This window comes from Homarus americanus, unplaced genomic scaffold, assembly GCF_018991925.1.
Source record: "Homarus americanus isolate GMGI-L3 unplaced genomic scaffold, GMGI_Hamer_2.0 scaffold43075, whole genome shotgun sequence".
Lineage (NCBI taxonomy): Eukaryota > Metazoa > Arthropoda > Malacostraca > Decapoda > Nephropidae > Homarus > Homarus americanus.
The window spans coordinates 574,881-599,438 of NW_024756438.1; the positions used below are offsets into that span (position 1 = coordinate 574,881).

At 40.5% G+C, this 24,558-nt stretch overlaps 1 protein-coding gene across 2 annotated transcripts; it reads left to right on the top strand.

Moving 5' to 3' along the window:
• The first annotated feature begins 3,660 nt into the window (after nucleotides 1-3,660).
• On the top strand, nucleotides 3,661-14,788 carry LOC121856815 (adhesion G-protein coupled receptor D1-like). 2 transcript variants are annotated; one of them, XM_042352540.1, is made up of 10 exons: nucleotides 3,661-3,741; nucleotides 9,225-9,300; nucleotides 9,427-9,630; nucleotides 9,750-9,902; nucleotides 10,302-10,436; nucleotides 10,669-10,913; nucleotides 11,118-11,341; nucleotides 11,620-11,741; nucleotides 11,953-12,152; nucleotides 12,659-14,788. In XM_042352540.1, the coding sequence occupies exons 2-10, from the start codon at nucleotides 9,234-9,236 to the stop codon at nucleotides 12,716-12,718; spliced, it is 1,410 nt and encodes a 469-aa protein (XP_042208474.1). In that variant the 5' UTR covers nucleotides 3,661-3,741; nucleotides 9,225-9,233; the 3' UTR covers nucleotides 12,719-14,788. The 2 variants fall into 2 exon arrangements, with proteins under 2 accessions (XP_042208474.1, XP_042208473.1); XM_042352539.1 differs by lacking the exon at nucleotides 3,661-3,741 and adding an exon at nucleotides 4,369-4,455.
• The last annotated feature ends 9,770 nt before the right edge of the window (nucleotides 14,789-24,558 follow it).

A 24,558-nucleotide genomic window follows, 5' to 3' on the forward strand; every position in this document is an offset into this window, starting at 1 on the left:
CTACGCCCACCTACACCCGGTCTTACGCGCGTCTCTGGCCAGTCATGCGTATCTCCCCACCCATCTTGGATGATATTCGTAACAGTTGTCTTTTACACACACACACACACACACACACACACACACACACACACACACACCTAACCTACAGCAACTCACCTTAATCACTTCTGGAACAGCCAATTCATACCACACTAAAGGATATTTATGATCCTCTTTGTCTCCACCACGTCTTGACCTTTTAATTCTCACTCAGTGTTCAGTAAGTCATCAGTCATTACTCACATTATCATACGTCCTTACAATGTTCACTTGTGTTTGAATCAATTAAACTTTCAATTTATCATACAAGTTTATTTTTATTAAAGTTTCAGATTATTTCCTTAATCACGATAATAAGAAAATAATTCCTTAAAGTCGTTCTTGATTTATCACCGATTATAATTACGGATTATTTTCAGATCACATCCACAAAGTAGAATTATTCACAATTTCTCTCTCTGTTTACTTTTAGAACACAAACTAGAACTCATAACCGACGGTAGTATTGTACAGGCGACGGAGCTCCAACCTACAATGAACGGGCTGACTGTTATGATTGACACTACGTATAGAAATTTGTGGGCGTAGGCGGCGAGGGTGGTGGGGGGGTGAAGCGGCGTGAAGGGAGGAGGGAAGGAGAGGGGGGGGAGTAAGGGTGTGAGGAGATGATAAAGAGGAAGGAATGTGAGGTAAAGCGTAATATGAGGGTGAGGGAGTGAGGGAGTGTTGTGAGATGGGGTGTATGAGTGAGGAAGGTGTTAAAGGGGTGGGAGGGGGAGTTAAGTGACCTACCCAGTTTTAGGTTCATGGAAGGTGTTGAAAATAGCCTCTGTCCTGATCGATGTAGATGTTAGGCAGCTACTATCATGAAGAAGTACTCATGAGACAGCTGATATAGTAATCGTGGGATAATTGACAACAGGGAATCGTAAATGCAAAGCGTACTTCTGTAACTACCAAATGTATTCCAGTATTGATGTTCCTTTATATGTGTACACTGTATAGGAACCATGGGGAGGAGGGAGGGAAGTGGAGGGAAGTGGAGGGAAGTGGAGGGAATCATGGGGAACGAGGCGTGGAGAGGAGACTTATGGAGGGCGTGGCAAGCAGCGTCCCTCAGAGCGAGTTTACTACCGTCTCACACCTACGCTTCCTCTCATGCAAGGAACCACGCGCCAACCCACCCGTGCACGTGCCAACCCAACCCATCCGTGCACGCGCCAGCCCACCCGTGCTAAGCCATTCGAGCACGTGTTATGAATACGAGCACGTGCTAAGCCATCTGAGCACGTGTTATGGATACAGGTACGTTCTGTGACACCCGCTACAATGCCACTGCACACGCCAAGTTATTTTATACAGTCTCTGAGTCTGTTTGTGCACTCGACGGTATAATGTGCACTCGTTCTTCATACTCGCCTGTCTATGTGCACGCGCCTGTCTACCCGTACACGCTTCTGTCTGCTTGTACCGTCACATGATTCATAAACAGATAAAGGGACCATTCTCCACGAACCTTCACTAATTTACCTGTCCACTTGTTAATCTACCTGTACACACGCCAGTCTTCATGTACACACGCCAGTCTACATGTACACACGCCAATCTACATGTACACACGCCAATCTACATGTACACACGCCAAAACCTAAACACACACGGACTCTAGTTATTCTGCCTTGACAAATGAGCCACCTACTTGTGCAGCCGCCAATCGATAATTATTCACGAGTGTTTCACCACACCCGTTAATACACATCATTCCTACGGTCATGGCCTGGTTGCGGTGCTCACTTATCATACAACCGTCAACTAATCCTGCTATCGTATCCACATCCTCCAAAAGGCACTCGGTATATGGATCCACTTTGAATCCACTCTGATCCTCTGTTAGTCTGAGTCGAAGTTACTCTACCATCCTCACCATCTCCGACTGCTCGACACCACACCCACCATCCAACCACGTACTGATCGCTATAACAACAACCCCATAACAACCATTGTAAAGAAATCCTCACCATCATCATCATCACGTGCGTCAAACACCTGATGAAAAATGCTGATCTTAATTGTTACTGAATGTGAACGCAACTTTCTCAGTAATAAGGTGAAATTTAGACTAATATTAAAACGAACTTTCACTGAACTTTCTGATTATTGATAACCTATGGGATAATTTATCATAGCAAAGAAACACAGCTGCCAATATTAACATGAATGGATGAGCTATTCCATCACTATTTATATTTGCTACCATTACTAACACTACTACCACCAATACCATCACCACTACTACCACCATCACTACTACTGCCACCATCACTACTATCACCACGATCACTATCACCACCGCTACTAATACAGCCACTGTCATTACCATCACCACATCATTGTCATTGAAACTCTATTTACAATTACCACCAAAACAACCACTATCTTCATCACCACAAAACCATCAAATATACCTCTACCAACACTACCACCAATACTACAATCTCAACCAATATAACCACCACCACCACTACACCACATTGAACCACTACTATCGACAGCTCTAAGTTTTCAAGAAGAACTAAAATTAATACAGAATGTTAGGATAAATTATACGTGTTCGGATCTATTCTACAGTTACAATAAAATTATATAAGCTCTAGGTAACGACAGGTAACGCTACAGAAATATTTAAAAAAGTTACCCATAAACCCGTTTTCTCTTACTCATTATAAGAGAAAACTAAATTATGGGATAACTTTAATAAACAATTTATCTAACGTTATCTGTCGCATATAAAATAAAAACAGGATAATCTATATAAATTTTGCTGCAACTGTGGATTATATATATATATATATATATATATATATATATATATATATATATATATATATATATATATATATATATATATAATATATATATATTATATATATAATATATATAATATATATAATATATATAGTATATATATAATATATATATAATATATATAATATATATAGTATACATATATTATATATATATTATATATATAATATATATATAATATATATATATAAAATATATAATATATATATAATATATATAATATATATATTATATATATATAATATATATAATATATATATTATATATATATATATATATATATATATATATATATATATATATATATATATATATATATATATATATATATATATATATATATTATATATATATATATATATATATATATATATATATATATATATATATATATATATATATATATATATATATATAATATATATATATAAATATAATGGTAGTAAGAGAAGTAGGGTAGTAGGTGTAATAGTGCTACTGTGGTTGTAGTGGTGAGATGATGATGATGGTGGTGGTGGTTGTAGTGGTGGTGATAGTGGTGGTAATGGTGGTAATAGTGGCAGTTGTGGTGGTAGTTGTGGTGGTAGTGGTAATAGTGGTACTGGTGGTTGTGGTGATAGTGGTGGTGATGATGGTACTGGTGGTAATAGTGGTAGTTGTGGTGGTAGTAGTAATAGTGGTACTGGTGGTTGTAGTGATGGTGGTGGTAGTGGTGGAGCAGGCACCAGTGGCAACCCGAGGTGTTTGGAATAAGGCTCATGGCAACGGCCGAGCCACACAACACACATTCGTCGATACAGCCAAGGAAACCCGTCGTAGTACCTTCTGTCCCAGGTAATTACACCATATAGGCAGTGAAGCTAATCGGCGAGTCTCGTCTAGGCATCTTTCTTTCCTCCGAGTGTTTGTGGGAGTTGTGTGTCTATGGAGGTATAGAATTGTTTGTGTTTTGTGGTCGTTCTGTGTAAGGCAACTCATTCACCTGTGTTGAGGACTGCCAGCGTGAATCACGACATACCGTCTTATGCTATCATATATTTTTGTGTATTTCAAAATTATGGGAAAGTTTTATACTCAAGAATTTTTTGTACGTATACTTTAATTACTTATAATTCAATAACAAATGAGTGAAATTAATGGCCCAGAAACTTTACTTTGAGCTTCATTATAGAAAACGAATCATAGTTGCGATTGGTCAGATTTATCCACGTTGTCCTAATAAACAAAAACAGTTGCCACTAACCATTAGTCCACGGATTTTCTGTCGATCATAACGCACAATACTCCACTGGCATTAGGACACGACGAACACAATTATTATCTCTCCCTACCCTCAAAAAAATTATCTAAGAATATCAAATACGGATTAATAGACATGAAAACAGAACTGGGGAGAAGTGGAGGTATTCCGGGGGGGGGGAGACGGGAGGGTGAGCGGCGGTGTGAACGTCAGTATAGCCCGTGGCGGTGGACGCATATCACTAGACCGATCAGTGTCACCACCTCTGAGTACAGTATGTAGTTCTCCTGTAGCACCTTCAGTAAGGGGTGAGTACTGAGGCATTTAATTTATATCCCTCAAAGGCATCTTTATAACATTTTTCATTCTTTGGGATTAAGTAGGTTAGGTTAGGTTAGGTTAGGTAAGCCCCTTAACTTCCCATCCCTCTGATCCTCCCCTACCCCTTAACCTCCCCTACCCCTTAACCTCCCCTCCCCCTTAACCTCCCCTCCCCCTTAACCTCCCCTCCCCCTTAACCTCCCCTTCCCCTTAACCTCCCCTCCACTGCAAGGAGGGAAGGGACCCGACACACAGCAATCGACTTTATTAACCAAGAAAAGATTATATCTCTTAACAATGGCCCCCTCTCACACGTACCGGGATCTCACACGTACCGGGAACCCCTCTCACACGTACCAGGAACCCCCTCTCACGTACCAGGAACCCTTCTCACGTACCCCCTCCTCACACGTAACCACTCAAAGACCCCTCTCACGTACCAGAACCCCTCTCACACGTACCGGAACCCCTCTCCACACGTACCAGAACCCCTCTCACACGTGCCGGGAACCCCCTCTCACACGTGCCGGGAATCCCCTCTCACACGTACCGGGAATCCCCTCTCACACGTACCGAGAATCCCCTCTCACACCTACCGGGAACCCCATCTCACACGTACCGGGGGTAGGGAGGCTTCCTGCTCTGTAAGTGATGATGGCACTAATTGATGGCACTAATTGATGGCACTGAATGATATAGCAAAAAGATTAAAAGTATAGGTAGATTAGACAAATTCACAGCTCTTAGTAACCCCCCGATCGATATTGGTGACGAGGCAAACACACGAGAGCGGAGGTGTAGTAAATTGACTCGCTAACCTACTGGGAGAGGGAGAGAGAGAGAGAGAGAGAGAGAGAGAGAGAGAGAGAGAGAGAGAGAGAGTCATCCTTGTTGACGTGTTCTAGGTTACCGTCACAACATGAAGCATTCGAGAAACAGGTACTGCCTTTTATGATTAGTTAAGAATCGTTTATTATAAGTTGTATTAAATGGATCTCAGTACCTAACCTAACCTAAACAGACGAATATTATGATACAGTAAGTTTTAAGTGGTGATATTTTAGTGTGCGTGGTGGTGATGCGTAGAGGGGGCTTAGGGCTGCCTTGAGCTTCGTCTTGTCTCGTAAGTTTTCCTCGTTGTGTTCGTAGTGGTGGCCTGAGGAAGTCCCCGACCATGTAGAGATCACAAGGTACACTATATATATCTAGTTATTAAGCCTCACAAATGAACGTTTTATAAGTAATAATTCCACAACGCGTTCTGACTGAGGTGTACTTTGTGAGTGGTGATTCAAATGCCGTTTAAGTATTTCACAGTGTAGTTTACGTAATATGGCATGGTGTTTGTGGTGTGCTCATGGTAACCTTTGTGGCAGGAATAGTCACCTAAGTGTGTGTGTGTGTGTGTGTGTGTGTGTGTGTGTGTACGGTCTTTTCCCGTACAGTTATATACTCACGAAGTCTCAGTGGGTCACATACCACCAGCACTTGGCGCGTTGGCGTGATATTATAGCCACTTAACTGCCACCAGCCTACGACTTTAGCAACGCTGCTGAATTATTTATTGAAAGGGTACTGGCGTTTTCGGGTGGTGATCTAGTTGTTGGTAACACTACTCTGACTGGTGTTGTGACGGACGCTTGTGACGGAGGATAGTGTGTGACGGTGAGGAGAGAGAGAGAGAGAGAGAGACAACAACAATACAAAAATAATAATAGAAAACAGAGAAGGAAGGACCAAGAGTTATCAAGGTATAGCGTGCACACGAGCATATGATCTCCATGAGGACCAACAGCACCACACAGGGAAGGTCGAGGAGTGTATCGAGAGCTCGTGTCAGGTGTGGTCCAGGTGCGTGCAAGACTCATTAATTTGTGGTTTTATGGGAACACCTTGTTATAGAGACGTTTTGGAATTGGTAATATATTTTTTTAGTTATAATTGATTGTCTAATTAGGTGGAGATCAATTAACGACAGGTGCTTTAATATATGGTTAAGTGCTTGTTTGTAATTGGTGGATTTAATTGGTGAAAGTTTAGAGGTCTAATTGGTGTATTTCTTTTCTAATTTGTGAAGGTGTTTAGGTAATTATTTGACGTGTTATCTGGTAATTACAGGTTAAAATCTTAAATTATTTTGACACGTGAAAAACTTTGTATAAATATCCTATATAAGTAATCGTAATTGGAATTATAATCAATATTTTTTCCAATTCGTGAAGTCGTAGAAGTAGATTAATTAATACTTTCTTGCAATTGGATATTTAATTTCATATTTTTTTTGTTCATGGTAAAAATATTTGGATTTGTTATCGCTCGTTCACTAATTATATTTCATGTGACCTTGGCTAGGCTCTTAGACGCATGCGGTAGGAGTATTTAAGGAGCGTGGGTGACTAAAATAGACTTTGAATTAGGGCTTAACTAGTCAGATTTCTCCTAGAGTTGTGAGATGATTGATGGAACTTGATTACAATTACTTAACAAGTCTGTTTGACCTTGTGAAGAAGATGAACTATTCCAGAACTCGACTGGTGGGGGGTGAGGTGAATAACATGGGAGGGTGAGGTGAGGATTGGGGGGCAGGTGGGGTACATGTATGAGGGGCGAGACCAGGAGGTGAGGGACTATGGGGGTGAGGTGAGGTATTGGGGGGTGAGGTGACAGACCAGGGGAGCGAGTTGAGGGACAGTGGAGGGATGAGGGGAGGTATTGGGGGGTGAGGTGAGAGACTATAGGGGTGAGGTGAGGAACCGGGGGTATATTATGATGGTTTTAGTTTACAGTAGCTACTAATGTATGTATGCATGTTGTTACGGGTCGCGAATGGGATAAGCTGACGGAGTCGCCCCTTGTGAGCATGTATGATTATGCGGCGAATATCCTGACTTGGGTCCAACGATTGACAACCGTAACAAAGTTAACTGGTCACAGAAGTTCACAACACTTCCACAACAAACACAGGACCCGAATAGATAACCCTCTCCTCAGGTGACAGTAAAGGGGCAATAAAATTATGTCATTTACTAACAACAAAACACAAAGAAATATAAACACGGTGCACATAGAATAATAAGAACCTAACTCCTAACACACAAAATAATCAACTAAATCCTAACCAAACCTACGAACAAATCTAACCTAAACAACATACGGGAAAAGGGGAACACAATGGCGGGAAGTGGGAACGTGGAATTGTACTTAAGGTCTGATGGTCCCGAGATAGCAGAGGAGGTCCAGCCGTCCTGGTCCTCGTGAGAAGTAAGTCAAGTTGTACTGCACATATCCCAGAGGAGTAGTCCAGCCTTGGGAATAGGAGTAACCAGACAGGGCACTAGCTGAAGGTGTACTCCCTGCACTCGGGCAGGAGAAGTCGTTTAGGCTCTGGTATAAGACTATTGAGTAGGTAAAGCAACTGAGAACCGTAGTCTAGGTAGGAGGTGAAACTGCAAGTATGGGCACAAAAGTGACGAATCACCCTCCTAGATGGCGTGGAGAGGTTGGTTGACGGGGCAGTTACCAGACGAAGTAACGAGACTACGGCCCGATGAAGGTCGGGTCGTAACAATGTACAGTATGTATGTATGTATGTATGTACGTAAGTATGTATGTATGTAAATATATATATATATATATATATATATATATATATATATATATATATATATATATATATATATATATATATATATATATATATATATATATATATATCATTACGTTAGTTTATCTTGAAGTAGATAACCCGTTTAAGTTATTACGACACCACGTGAACTAGAGTCAAAACAATCAACAAATTTCAATTTTCTTGGAACTATAAATGACTCAACCTAATCCTCTTTGACTTCCTGTTTGGAACTATTGCGAAAATAATGTTTTTGTTCCACCATTGTCAGTAACTTTGGAAATGTTAAATGAAAGAAAGACACGAGGCTGGTATATAAGACGAGTGATATAAACTGTACAGAGGGAAACACTATAATGCCCCACAGAACCACAAACGAAGCTTAAAATATACTTTTAAATGAAACTTTTCCAATTATTCCCTTAATAGTATCTGTCTTTTGTTAGAACTTTGTTAGTTTTTCATAATAAAAGTTTTAAATAAAGATCATTTTTGTAATTATCTTTTGTATAATGCGTGTGTGCGTGCAAGGATATACGATCGTGTGTGTACGTGTGTGCATATATGTTCGTGTGTGTATATGTGTTTACGAGTATATATTGAATAAGATGTAATACCTGTACACACACACACACACACACACACACACACACACACACTGCTATATATAAACCTTCTTAAAGTAAAGTCAGACCAATCCGACAAGGTCTCACATCTTTCCTGTTGTGGCAACACTGAGACTGTTGTTGTGGTGGTGACGTTGGCAACAGTGACGTGTGAGAAGTTGAAGGTTAGACTTAATGAAAAATATTTAAAACATAACCACAATTACAGTTATAAAGACGCTGCGTATGTTATCAAATGTTATCAATGTTATCAATGTTATTATTTATTGATGGTGTTTATTTCATTATCTAATTGATTAGTTACGTTAATTCTTGTTAATTCGTTGAGATTATTTTGGATAAGTGTAAATTCTCCTCCACCTCCCCTACCAATCCTTTCTGTAACCTAACCAAAACTAACCTAACCAAAACTAACCTAACCAAAACTAACCTAACCAAAACTAACCTAACCAAAACTAACCTAACCAAAACTAACCTAATTTAACACTTGGTTACCTCATTACAGGCGGAGAAGATGACGTCCGCAAGTGGCACTGTCATCGTGTTCTTGGTGACGCTTGTCTGTGTGTCCCAAGCCGTAGGTACGGTAAAATGATGTCGTAATGATGTAGTTTTGATATAGTAATGATGTGGTTATGACGTGGTAATGATGCGGTTATGAAGTAGGTGTGAGGTGAGATAAAGAGATGCACCTTCCTCTCTGACAGATATTGACGGGGCATGGAGTGATTGGTCAGTAATCAGGACGCCATGCACCAAGTCATGCAACAGAGGCTCATCTACAAGAGTCAGGTCATGCACCAACCCACGACCATCAGGCAGTGGCATACTGTGTACCAAAATGGACGGTAGACTGGCACTCAACGGCATTGATTACAAATTGGAGCCTTGTAATGACCAGTCTTGTTGGAGTAAGTGAAGGTTTATCTTGTGTGTGTACCTATGAATATCTCAGTTAACCTCATCTTATTAAACTAACACTTAACAACGCATAAACTATCTCACCAACATTTCTCACTGTTCCTGGCAGTCGACCAGTGGACTGACTGGTCTAACTGCTCGAAAGTGTGTGGACGTGGGAAGGAGGTACGGAGAGCCTGGTGCGGGGTCGAGGTGTGTGCTGAAGACCAGGCACTAGAGGAGACAAGAGACTGCAACACCTGGAACAAGACGGAGTGTGACAGTAAGTTTAGTCTCGTGAAAATGTTAACGAGTTTCCACAGGTTAATTGAATCCCAGTAATAGCAGCGCCGGTGTTGATTTGGACCTGAAAGCATCGTATATTTACCATCCTACATCATATTCTCCCTCCTCCACCATATATCTCCTCCTTCACTATATTCTCCCTCCTCCACCACATGTAATAGGGGTAATTAGCACATAACTCCCATTTTTAGAAGAGAAAAAGGCTAGTCTGTATCCTAATGTTCTTCCTTCGGGGGGGCAGATAAGACTAGCCTCCGTGACCAACATCTGTGGAAGACACCTTAGCGGCTTCTTCTCTTCAGGATTAATAAAGTCTTAATTTTTACATTATTTTCTCCATAATGTAGTCCCAGCTAACCTCTTACCTCTGCTCCAGGTCCGTGTGAGGAACTGAAACAATCCTGCCCACAGTACGGGATATGTGACGATTTGTCGACAGATGAGGACCCGATAGCTGAGTGTGTGTGTACTATGGGGTACAAGATGAATAGCGCCAAGACTGCCTGTATACGTAAGTCTTCCATTGTATTCCTCTCCCCCATCTCGTCCCATGGTGAATAGCTCTTTGTTATTCACTAGTGTTAATGGACGTAAAAAAACAGTACTATACTGTATAAGTGAAGGCCTGTCATCCATAGCTTACAGAGATATAAACTAACCTCCCGAGTCTCTTTCTCTCGGGAAAAAAATCCTGCAAGACGATGAAGACTTAAAATTATTACTTGTTTTAATGTCCCGTCCAGGTCCGCCGCCCACGACCCCCACCCCACGGCCCATCCCTACACTGCCCCCAGCGCAGAAGGTTGTGGCTACGGTCATATCCAAGACCGCCTCTACCGTCATCATCATCTGCGTCAGCATCTGCCTCTGTATCTTCTTCGTTCTCCGCATCTTCACGCCAGATCGAGTCATTCAGATGAACATGGAAATTGCTCTCCTTATGGCCCACATCATGCTGATCTTCCCCTCCTCCATCACTGAACAACCGGTGAGTCTCGTTGAGGTGAAGAGAAACTAACATGTAGACGAGTCCTTTTGGGGTTTAACATTATGATTCATTCTCTTCATCAAGACAAAATTCCCGTTTAGAGAACTCACACATAACGCTGATCCTTACCATAGAACTCATAGCATTGATTATTAATATCACCATTGTCACGTTCTGTGCATCTAAGGGTCTTCATATTTCCAGACCTTATGTACTCTCGTCTCCATCTTGGTACACTTCTTCTTCACGGCCTGCTTCATGTTTATGTTCCTGGAGGCGCTGCACATGTACGCCTTCGTGGCCTACGTGATCAAGAAAGAAGGAATGTTCAGCCGGGTCCAGAACACTCTGGTGGGCTGGGGTATCGCTGCCATCATCATCCTCTTCTGCATGTGCTTTGAATATGAAAACTACGGCGGCTCCTACCAGTGAGTCCCCACCACAACTGATAGCGTCTCGGGGCGTTGTATCTTGTGCCACACTTTAGTACTAGTCTCCTAGTTCCTAGTATCTAACATTAAGCTCCTAGTTGCTCGTCCCAAAGTTCTAATGCCTAGTTTTAAGTACCTAGTGCCTAGTGCCTAGTATTCAGCTCTTAATGATTTAGTGTTGGGATCCTTCCTCTCTCTTTCTCTTTCCCCTAAACTTTCTCCCTCCCTCCTTCCTCCCCGCCCCGTCTCTCTCACCTGTGTTTATCTCTCACCAGCTGTTGGCTACAGATGGATACAGCTCTCATGTACGGCCAGCTGTTACCCATAGTCAGCCTCGTGATCCTAACCTTCACACTAATTGAAGCTGCTGGTGCTGCTGAGTACAAGCCTCTCAAAGGTAATGTGATGGTGACGTGTATGGTGACGTGTATGGTGACGTGTATGGTGACGTGTGTGGTAACGTGTGTGGTGACGTGTGTGGTGACGTATATGGTGACGTATATGGCGTGTATGGTGGCTTGTGTGAGAGAGAGAGAGAGAGAAATTAATAAACCTTTTTACCTTTTACAAAATCAACTAACTATTCTTTTCTGTCGCCCGTGTTGAAGGTGTGGACAAGAGCCAGTTGACGAGCGCTAAGTTCTCTCAAAGGACCAACCTACTTATCTTACCGCTGGTCTTCTCACACATGCTGGTGGGGATGTTCTCTGAGTATGAGCAGAATCTTCCTCTCTATGGTGTCTTCTCCATTCTTAACAGCGTAACGGGAGTAGTGGTCCTGTTCTTCCACTGTACAAACAACCAACAGGTGAGGGGGAGTTGTGAGGTACGAGGAGGAGGAAGAGGAAAAGCGGGATAAGGAGGAATAGAAGAAGAAGGAGACGAAACGGGATTTTTTCTTTTTTTAGGAATGGAAGACAGGAGGGAATGGATGAGGAAGTGGAGGCGGGGACTTAAGAGGAAGACAGAAGTGTGAAGGAGGAAAAAATGTTGGAGGGGCTGGAAAAGGAAGATTAATAAGGAATGGAAGATAAAAGAATGAGAATAGAGAGGAGGGCGAAGGAGACGGAAGAAGGGGAGGTGTAGGGTAGGGCTATAAAAGAGGAGGGAATAAGGAATAAAAGGAGAGATAAGGAAAATATAGAAGGAAATCTAGAGGGGTAGAATAACAATAATAATCTGTCCTTGACGTAAATGATAATGATTAGCGTAAGTGACATAATGTATTCCTGTACTTTAGTCTGAACACTGGTAAATGGCCAGTACTCAATCACATTTATTCCTTTTGGTACTGACGCTAATTTCCCCCTACAGGTACGGATGAAACTGAAAGGATTATACGCGAAAATGTGCAAAAGTTCCGGGGCTCGATAAGACCAAATAATAACAACAATATGAGGATGATATGTTGCACCACGTGTATAAGACAACAGGTTCCTTATACCTCAGGAGGATCAAAGGAGAATCTGATCACAAAAAACTTGCTACGGAACCTTTCGACTCCATCAAGAGCATCAATGCCTTCTCATAACACCGCGGCACAAGCAAGCAACTGATTCCCCACCTTAAACACAAGATCTTTACTACTTAGAGGTTTTAAATGATACAGATAGCCATAGTACTATAAAAATGGTTTTCTTTGTGACTAACACGAAATAATTTTAGCTGAAGAATATGTGGCTAGAGTTTAGCTACCAGAGTTACCTTTATTACCCCCTGTACATCAATATAGGAAGGGTGTTATCCAGTGTGACACTATCAAATTCGCAACTTTTCTCCGGGTACACCATTTTTTTTCCTATGCTCGACAATAAAGGTTATAGAAAAATAACACCGAACAAAACGGCTGCCCGAACGGTTAGTAAGTTTGGCTTTTGGGTTAACTCTCCCATACAGACGAGCTTTGTGGAATACAGCGATATGTTACCGACCCCCTTGACTATCGATCACAGTGATGGTAGGTAGTAAACAGATAAGCCAGACAGATATTGGTACTGTTTAGTGATCGATAACCATGGGGATCTTTTCCTCTGTTTGGTAATTCAAAATATTTTATCCTAGTTAGATATCATATAGTGTAACCATACACTATATTTATTTGGGTGGATCTGTAGTTGTAGATAAATGTATGTACTTATATAATCATTGATATTATATTAATTCAGTGTGATATTATTGACTGTGAAAGCGATATTGTCTCTTTAAGCTGACTTTTCAAATAACATTGACAACCATACCATCAGGTGACAGCTGGCGTTCCACACAATTTTGAAAAGTCAGTGCTTGAAATAGTATTGTTTTCTTTGATAGAGATGTATAGAAGAACGTGTTATATTTTGGAGAATCTAACCTATATTTCTATATCTCTTCTTACAAAACTTTTCGATTATATAATCACATTTGCACGACAGTATCAAACTAATATAAATTTTCATTGAGATAATATTCCTCTGTTTTCACCCTTGGAGTGTGACGCACCTAAAACAAAAACAAAAATTACCGCTTGTTTCCTGATTTTCAAGGTCTAAATACCACAAGTGCCTTAGGTTTGATCTTAGAAATTTGCGACCATAGAGTAAAATGGTCGCTTAATACTAATAATTGAGTTTATTTATGAAAGCTTGAACCCTGTAAGATAATAGTGAAAACCCATATCTTATTGTTTCATTAGATAATATAAAAGATAACATACGATGGTCAAGGTAGATAGAGACTGAAGCCAAGTTACTCCAAGTTCACATCTTTACCATAATGTGTAGTCCTTACCTGGGGAGTCATCTGTTGTGTTGAACTGTCTAATGAGGAGGTCGAGCTACAGCGATGACCAACACTTTCTTTATGGAGTTATGTAAAACACACACACGCACACACACACACACACACACACACACACACACACACACACACACACACACACACACACACACACACACACACACACACACGACATTAGTTATTGCTGAGAGTTGAGTTTATATATATAATATAATAACCAAGTAATAATCCTGTTGTTTTACCCTAAATGTTAAATATTATTAAATCCTGTTAAAAGTGTGTTTAGTGTTAAGTGCGTGAAGACCCATATATATATATATAAATAAATATTTACCAAAGATATGAAGAATAAATAATATATATCTAATCTTATCCTATATATAACAAGATATTTAAATAGTTTATATATAGACATTATTCTTAAGGCTATATGTTAATTTATTGTAAGGTATTACTTGTGATAATAAGACACTAAGAATGACAACAAGTGCATTTGGCTGGATTACTGAACAATAACTTCACCAATACTGAATAACATCACAAACCGTAAGATCTGGTGGAGATACAACTATTTCATGACTGTGTGTTTATCTGTGTGCATATAATACAAAGTATATGTATACTCTACGTATGTTATACATGTAGCTTACAAAATATAGCTTAACGGCTCTTCTTCGTTTACTTGTATCCTAACTATCAAGTCATTGTTCTGTTATCGTGGTTTAATAGGGGGGGGGGAGGGGCAGCTTGCGTGGTTATTGTTCGTGGTTCTTGAAATTATAAACACATTGCCTCAAAATAGCAATGCATTTCAAATTGGGTATGTGGAATTACCACATCAAGATTTCCAGCGTTTTTAAGCAATTTCTTTCATATGTTGTCTAGAGTCTTGAGCTTATCGAGTATCTGGGAACACGACGGGCGGCCTCACCACTCACCTTTCCTGCCAATTTATTTTCTCGCTGCAAGATTCCACATATAAGCTTAGGACGTTAATGTAAACCAGTGAGGATAATGCAGACGAGAACGTCATATTTTACAGCCTGAGTTGTAAGCTTCTGAGTACCTGTACATTCATTATTCTTCTATGAATCTGTTTAGTGAGGGACAAAGACGAGCTAGAACAATGATATTATCCCTACATTCTTACTTAGATGTTTATGTTATATTCTACGCAAAATCTTAGTACAAGTTTCGGGAGCAGAACGTTGAGAGAGATGGATAAAGTCCCAGTGGACATGAGAAACCTAATTCACAGAAATTTATATGAAACTTAAAAAACAAAACAACATCGAAAGTCAACTAACAGCGATATTCAATATTTATTCTTAACTTAATTCATCCACTAAACTTTAAATGTTAATAAGTTAGTATTTTAACTTCTCAATAAGGTTGTACATATAAACTGACACATCCATACAACACGTTAAATTCCATCTGTAGGCATGGAATCCTTTCAAAGACGAATGGATAGGCTTTGATGCACTTAGTTCTTCAAAGGATGTTTCCGACTGCCGTGTTTGATACCCGCTGTTGATTTGCTTGCGTGTCTGCAGGATACTCTAAGGACAAATAATGACATGATTACCTAACATGACGTGCAGTTTCATCCTGAGATATGAGGGTCACGCTATACTTCTGGGGTCAAAAGGTCAAGGTCATGGGGACACTTGCTGTATCCCATCTGGCGGAGTTCAGGTTGTGTTGTGTTGAGGAGTGAGTCAGGTGTATGATGATGGCCCGGCGGTCATCCTAGAAATTCCTTCACAGTTCAGTGTTTTTAAGGCAGATGGTCTTTCATATATAAAATCGGTGGAAAAATTAACATTATCTTACTTACTTTTAAATAATTTATAATAAAAAAGTTACGAACACACAAACAGGCACTATTGTTCGATCAGTCATCTCTTCACTCGGGAACGTTTCTTTACAGCCTCTCAAAATGTCTCGTGTCAATTTTCACTGCGTTGACAAAAAATATTTAAAAGGATTTTACAGCTTAACTAATTTTTAAAGCACCAACAGCGGAGTTTGTCGTTCATGTTCAAGTGTCGTTTTACATTACAGGTCCAAGGAACAGGCGAACTCTAGACACGTACGGTCATCCTCATACAGGTAAACACTCACTGGAGGATGAGCCTCTCTCTCACGACAATACTACTGACCTCCTACTCCAACCACCTCCACCTTATCACCTTTGTTTATGATGAGAGACACGAGACAACAACACAACGACCACAGTTCAGTTTTTCATCCCAATTAACGATCCGTTAGGTGGTGGTCACGTCTTGTACATAGGGTGCGGTGGCTGAGTGGCTATAGCGCTCGTCTCCTATCCTAAGCATCTTTTCGTTCGATCCCAGGGTGTTCATAGTTCACCCAGAGACAAAGTATTTCAGTTCGCGGGTACACAAGTCACTAAGGTGATGTGGTATAAGCATATATGGAATCACCTTGTTAATTATCTAACTCATTAATCTCACCTGCCACAGTAAGGAGGGGGAACGAGAGTGGTAAGGGATACTTTATTATGATATGTTAATATATAAGTAAAGGCGACAGGTGTTATGTTAATATATAAATAAAGGCAACACGTGTTATGTTATGTCAATATCTAAGCAAAGGCGACAGGTGTTATGTTAATATTTAAGTAAAGGCGACAGGTGTTATGTTATGTTAATAAATAAGTAAAGGCGACAGATGTTATGTTAATATATAAATAAAGGCAACACGTGTTATGTTATGTCAATATCTAAGCAAAGGCGACAGGTGTTATGTTAATATTTAAGTAAAGGCAACACGTGTTATGTTATGTCAATATCTAAGCAAAGGCGACAGGTGTTATGTTAATATTTAAGTAAAGGCGACAGGTGTTATCTTCAACACCAAGTAAGTTGTCAGGTTAATTACCTTTCACTCAAGTTGTATCAAGTTCCCCTCGAAAATAAAGAGGAAACTAAACAAACAACTTCCCAACACTAAAACATTCTAAAAGTTTTGCAGATGTTTCCAACGTTCGAGTTTATAGCCGTCTCACTCCACAGCTGTTTACAAAAGTTAAAATCCTGGAGTTCCTTCATCTCGCACACACACACTACACCATCACTTGTACATTTCCTCTCTACTTTGATTAAGAAACTCATACATTTTCCACACACACTCGGGAATAAGTTAGAATTACTGTGTCCATTTATTCTGGAGACGAAAGATATATATTATCACACAAATACAACATTACGATAGAATTATTCATGAAGGTAATTAAACTGACGCACCTGCCTAGACCATGACGCGTTAGCATACATACATACAATACATAGTGATATACAGGGGTAAATAATACATGATTTGTATATAACAGACGTAGAGAGAAGGTCATGTTATAGTGTATTTATGAAGCAATGTAGGAGTAATAATAGTTAGGTCAGGTTGGGGCCTACTAGAACTGGGGTCCAAATTACCAGTCAGCACAGGTTTTCATGTGGGTAAGTGGAGAGGGCGGTGAGAAGAGTGAACTACGTCACACCATTATTAAGTGTAAAGAACATATTGTACAACTAATGTATATACGAGGAAGATAACAGGTGACAAAAAATAATAATAGTTTTAAATAATATAATGCGTCACACTAAACTTCAAAGGAAAGAAAATTATTTTATATTTGCATGAAAAAAGTAAAAAAAAAAAAAAAATGGAGCGAGATAAATTCTATTATTTTTTTTGTAAAGCAATATTTCTGCCGCCACCAACGTTAATACTTTTCATAAAAAGTTTTAATATTTCATGAGAAAATATCTGTCCAGGAAGTAAAACGATCATACTAAAAAACTAAACAGTGTGTGTGTATACTTTGTGTGTATACAGGACTGTGGTGCATGTTACCTGTTCCTGAGTAATGTTTGTGTGTGTTATTACCTGTACTAGTGTGTGTACCTGTACTAGTGTGTGTACCTGTACTAGTGTGTGTACCTGTACTAGTGTGTGTACCTGTACAAAACAATTAGCTACAACCTGTTTTTGGTGAGATTAAGGCAAATTTAATTTAATAACTTAATCATGTAAGGTTTATCCATTTTCCTTAATAAGGTATTCATTTCTTTAATGTACATAAATATATAACTTTACTTTAAAAGGAATTGTAGGATCATCATTTAGATCCACATCAGATTATGAGCTTAAACAAAATTCATATGCTGAGATCGAACTTTTAGATATACATGTAAATGGTGTTTTCTAGTTAATATCTTGAATTCTTAATAAATTTATTTTTCTTTTGATTGAAACTTTGAAAGTCAAGCCTATCATCTTTTTGTAGTTCTTAAATATCGTCCAGATCATTAATAAAGCTGTAGCAGTATAGCCACGGTGTTTTACTTTTTACCTATGCAGGTTACAACATACAAATTACAATGAGGATGGTAGAAATAGTTGTTACAAATAGGCCAAGGAGTCGGAGTCGGAGTCGGAGTCGGAAGCATAAAAATTTGAGGAGTCGGAGTCGGAGTCGAAGGTTTTGTCTTCGACTCCACAGCCCTGGTACCTATACTGAAATTTTGAACAAAATCCATTTTTTAGCCGAAAATTACAAAAATTGTAAGTCTAAAGCCTTAAAGGATTTTTGGCCAAAAATACGTTTTCTCTGAACTAAAATTTAATGTGCCTAACTATTTAAGTACATCCAGAATAATACACAAGCACCAAGAAATGACCTCGAAAACCCATAAGTGGCGAGTAATTAGCATTTCAAAAGTAATTAAAATATTCTAAAAATCATTTGAACATTTTCTAAAAGCCATTTGAACAAGTTATAATCAAGATATCAAATTTTGGTTAACAGATCCTTAAGCAGCACATTCAGGAGTACCTACTAATAACTAACACCAAGGTGGGTGTTCCCCTCTCCTGCTCGCTTGTCAACACATACACACCATCTTCACTACACTACTTAGTCCACTTCACTCATTCTGATGCATGTGTCTGACTGCCTGAGGTCTGAGGGTTAATTGTAAGTAAAAACCGAATGAATTTCCTTAAATTATTGTTTTTTACCACGAAAGTCTCATATCATAACACATAAAACTGGTCACTCGAAATCATCACACCACGTCATACAAAATACAGACCAATCATAGAACATCATATTGGATACGTAACCTGACCAATCACACCACGTCATACTGAATACAGACCAATCATAGTACGTTAAACCCATAAATTCGTGGGTTTTGCTTTGATGTGTTCTCTCCCCCCCACCCTCGTTACCAGCAATATATTTCTCTCTATATTTTTCACTCTGCTGTACATGACATATAGTTCAGTACGTATACAGATAAATCAACAAGGATTTACTATCACTAAAATCCATGGTAAATATTATATGTCTGGCCTTGTTTTAATTCTCAGGAGGTAAACACAAAGGGTGGAGTTATCTTGGGTAATGACACCTAACGAGCAGCAGTTGTCGCTAATGATGATCACTATAGTCGTATAAACGGTGACACCAAAAACAACAGCGTCAACTTCCTTGTTTATGTTTTGTTATGTGGGCGATTTGTGGCTATTGTCGACACGTGTCCCCGGTAGACACTGGGCCCTGAAGATAGACACAGGGCCTGGTAGACACTGGGCCCTGAAGATAGACACAGGGCCTGGTAGACACAGGGCCTGGTAGACACAGGGCCTGTTAGACACGGGGCCTGGTAGACACAGGGCCCTGAAGATAGACACGGGGCCTGGTAGACACAGGGCCCTGAAGATAGACACAGGGGCCTGGTAGACACAGGGCCTGGTAGACACACAGGGCCTGACACGGGGCCTGGTAGACACAGGGCCTGGTAGAGACACGGGGCCTGGTAGACACAGGGCCTGGTAGACACGGGGCCTGGTAGACACAGGGCCCTGGTAGACACGGGGCCTGGTAGACACGGGGCCTGGTAGACACGGGGCCTGGTAGACACGGGGCCTGGTAGACACAGGGCCTGGTAGACACAGGGTCTGGTAGACACAGGGCCTGGTAGACACAGGGCCTGGTAGACACAGGGCCTGGTAGACACAGGGCCTGGTAGACACAGGGCCTGGTAGACACAGGGCCCTGGGAGACTCGACTGTTATGAAAAATCTTACCGCCTTTGTTCTCCATGAGCACTGGGAACAAAGACTGATAAAACAAAGCCTCTCGTGTGTGTGCCTTATATAAGAAACTTGTAATATCTTCCACAAGTTTAGTATTCCTGTGAGACCGTGGAGGACTGTTAGCTCGTAAAAACTGCCACACTCCGCTACTCTGCGTCACGGTGCTATCAAACTGGAGAACAAAAGAATCGATTTAAAGAACCAAGAAACTCGAAAGCATAAAGCCATTTCTTGATTAGCTAGCTTAAGCTTCCTGGACGTACTCGGGTTCGTCCCCATCATTCTTGCGGCTCACAGCTGAAGAGGCAGACGAGGGTTCGGCCCTGAGGTGGTGAGGACGTCTGGTTGGGTACGACTAACTGCGCACTGTTGGCCCAAAAGGTGCCGTTATTGGGCGGGAGGTGGGAGGTAGACCGGAGGGTACGCTGGTGAGGGTACATGAGGGGCCGACGGTACGTGAGGGAAGATGGAGAACAAAGAATAAAGAGGAAGAAGAAGTTAAAAACCAAGGACGAGGAGAATAAAAGAGCAGAAGAACTTAAGGAAGAGGCAGATAAAAAAATAGCGGCTTAAAACTCAAAAGAAGAACAGCTAGGGTCCACTGAAGATCTGACTCAGCTTTGTCGATACAGACGGCTGCCTTCTGAGAGAGAGAGAGAGAGAGAGAGAGAGAGAGAGAGAGAGAGAGAGAGAGAGAGAGAGAGAGAGAGAGAGAGAGAGAGAGAGAGAGTACTTTTATAATCTCTTTGTTCACACGGTGCCATAAATGGTCTAATAATTCGGGATATATAAATTGTACAGCAGAGAAGAGGAGTAAAAGATAATGTTTGGTGTTGGTTCTCGTAATAATAAAACAAAAACAAAATCATAGAAGGAAGAGAAATGAAGGAGGTTATAAATCAAAACAACAAACATGATCATAACTTATCATACAACAACAACAACAACAAAAACAACAACTTCTTATAACCAACAACAACAACAACAACTTCTCATAACCAACAACATAACACCACTATAACAACAACAACAACAACCAACATAACACTATCTGGTCCAAACAAAAAACACAAATAATACGAAGGATTTTAATACTTAGTCACAGTTGAAGGTAAAGTTATGTAAGCCAAAACTCCCCGGTCGACCACCACCGCCTGAGTCTGCCTGAACCAACGTAAAAATTAATTCATAGTTGCCAGTCAGAGAGGAAACTTAGATATTTTCCCTTTGACAACTGTGATAATAATAACTTTACTTTTTTATGATTTTTTTGGTTATTTATATAAAAGTTTACCAGTATGGGTCTAGTTTGTTTGTAAATAGGGTAAATACCTCACCTTCCCATACGAGGTACAAATTCCCTGATAAACTGTAGTCGTTGTTGGGGTAAACTAAATGTTACTGTTTTGTTGTGTTGAGGGAAAAAAATAGTTTAGTAGTTTATGGCTTAAATATGTTTTCCCTTTTTATACTTTTGTAATAGTTTTATTTTACTGAATCACAATAACTCAGTAATTGAACTGATACAGGTATGAATTGCAGGTAAACGAACAATCATACATACAAATATACACACAGTGATAGGGACTGGTGGCCCTAGATTGCGTCAAACCATAGTTGACCACTCCGGTAACAGTAAGAAATAACAAGGTCGCCAATTAAATTAATAAATGAAGGAATAAGCAATACACTGGAGTAAATTAAAATACAAATTCCTTAAACAAAAAAATAAAGCATCTGACACACGTACCAACACACGAATCAAAAGACAAGTTAACAAGTATTCACAACTCAGCAGACAAACAAGTTACGTTAACAATAATTAGTGAAAATTCAGTAAACCATAACGAGGGTTGAAGTACACCAATCAATACAATACGAAGAACATTATATAACGTCACCGTTCTTTTACTTGCATAATGTTACGAAATTTCAAGTCTAGTACACAATATTACATCCTATATACAAAAAATAACCTATCCTATTCCTCCACCACTTTCCTCGACTCACACACTCTCAACAATATAATGTATACTCAAGTTAAGGTCTTTGCTATGTGTCGGACTCCTTCCACCGTTTCCACCTTCCTCAGCCACGTCAAACCTGCTTCTTGTCTGTCCAGTGTACTATGGTCACCACATCACATTTTGGCAGGAATCTTAAACCAATCAGGCATCAGTTTTCCAGTGGCGCCATGAAACTTCACCTCTGACGTTTCAGCTACACACACACACACACACACACACACACACACACACACACACACACACACACACACACACACACACACGAGGACATTATGTAAATATATTACACTGAGTACGATGAGAGTACAAGCCTGAGCTGCATATTGACTGTATGTGGAGAAGTTATCATAAATGTAACATGATAACAGTGTAGCATGATAACACCAGTAATATAACATGATATAACGAAGTAACATAATAACACTGTAACATGACATAACAATGTAACATGATAACACCAGTAGGATGACACGGTATAACAATGTAACATGATAACAGTGTAACTCTGAATGAGGAGGAAGATTAAATGAGAATTAAGAAAGAAGAAAGAAGAAAGAAGAAGAAGACGAAGAAGACAGTAAGGGGAAAAAATCTTCGTCAAATCAACTTCCCTTTATTGGGCGGAATCTTCTCAGCCTTGGTCTTGGTGGCGCCGCTGAGGGTCTGGTCGAGGGGAAACGAGGGAAGTGACTATAGAGATAGGGAGAGGGGAGATAAAGGGGGGGAAGTGACCATAGAGATAGGGAGAGGGGGAGATAAAGGGGAAGTGACCATAGAGATAGGGAGAGAGATAAAGGAAGTGACCATAGAGATAGGGAGGGGAGATAAAGGGAAGTGACCATATAGGAGAGGAGATAAAGGGGTGGGGGGAGGGGTGACCATAGAGATTGGGAGAGGGGAGATAAAGGGGGGATGGGGGGAGGGAAGTGACCATAGATATAGGGAGAGGGGAGATAAAAGTGGGTGAGGGAAGTGACCATATCCCACCTACTGGACATAGACCTCTGCCACTTCCCGTCTATGTCTATATGTCTTACCACTATTGTCTTCTCTCTCCCCTCAAGACGAACATCAAGCCACGCCCCATCACCACGCCCCCCCACCTTCCTCCTCCTCCTGTTCCTCGTCTCCCCAGACATACGCACACTAAGCTCCCCAATCCCCACAAGACGTCCACAACCCCCCCCTCCTCCCCTTGATCACACCCCACAACCTCCTCCCCACCACCAAGCAACAGGACCTCCTAGTCAGATAGAGCCCTCAGGAAGCTCCCCGACGCGAAGGAGTCAGCGGTGAATTTATCTAAACTCAAGACTAATGTTTATGTAGACTGAACCAGGAGCGTCAGTCTGGCAGTCTAGCTTATCTGGTTGACTCAGAGACCCGTTTGTGTGTATCCCTGGTGTGGTGAGAGGTGATAGGGGAGGGAAGTGAGAGAGGACAGGAGAGAGGAAGGGGAGAGAAGCGTAGACTATTTGTTGTTATGTGTATTGATGGTTTATTGTTGTGTTACCAGACCTAAGACACCCAGAGGCTTTATCTGTCACCTAGTGGAAGGAACACGTCTTATGAACCAAATGAAAAAGACTCGTTTAATTTCTAAGACAGAGATGAGGTGGGGATGGGGGCGTGGGGGTGTGAGGGGTGAGTTGTGTGTTAAAAGTTGCCAGACGTTGGTTATTGTGCTTGAGAGAGAGAGAGAGAGAGAGAGAGAGAGAGAGAGAGGTGTGAAAGAAGAAATTCATTAATATAATATAAGACTTCTATAACTCATCTTCTGAACGATAATAATGAGAGTCTTGAACGATGGTTGGCGCCAGGTTGTATCAAAAGGTTATTGCACTATTGACACACTAATAACGTCTTCAGGATACCTCTTAAATATCTTCATTATACCACGAAGGTGTTTCTTTTCCCAGGAAGAATTTGGTCTCTATTATTCTCGTCCCGGAAGAAGAATATATTGATGTTAAAATAATTACGGTGTGAGGAAGATTTAAAACCTCCCGCAACAAAAGGTTTTTCTTGTTAGATATATTTAGTCGCAACACCTGTATTACGATACAGGCCAGACGAGAGGCAAGACAGTGGTAGTCGAGCGGGTATCATCTAAAACCCTCACCTAACAGTCCTGGGTTCGAGTCCTGAGAGGTAATATTTGAGTAGCAGATGACCAGGTGTTCTGAGGGTGACCAGGTGACTTATTACACCAGGTGGAGGTTGTCGAACTAGACAACTTGTTCTGTGGTGGTGATGGTTGTTGTTGAGGTGATGATAGCT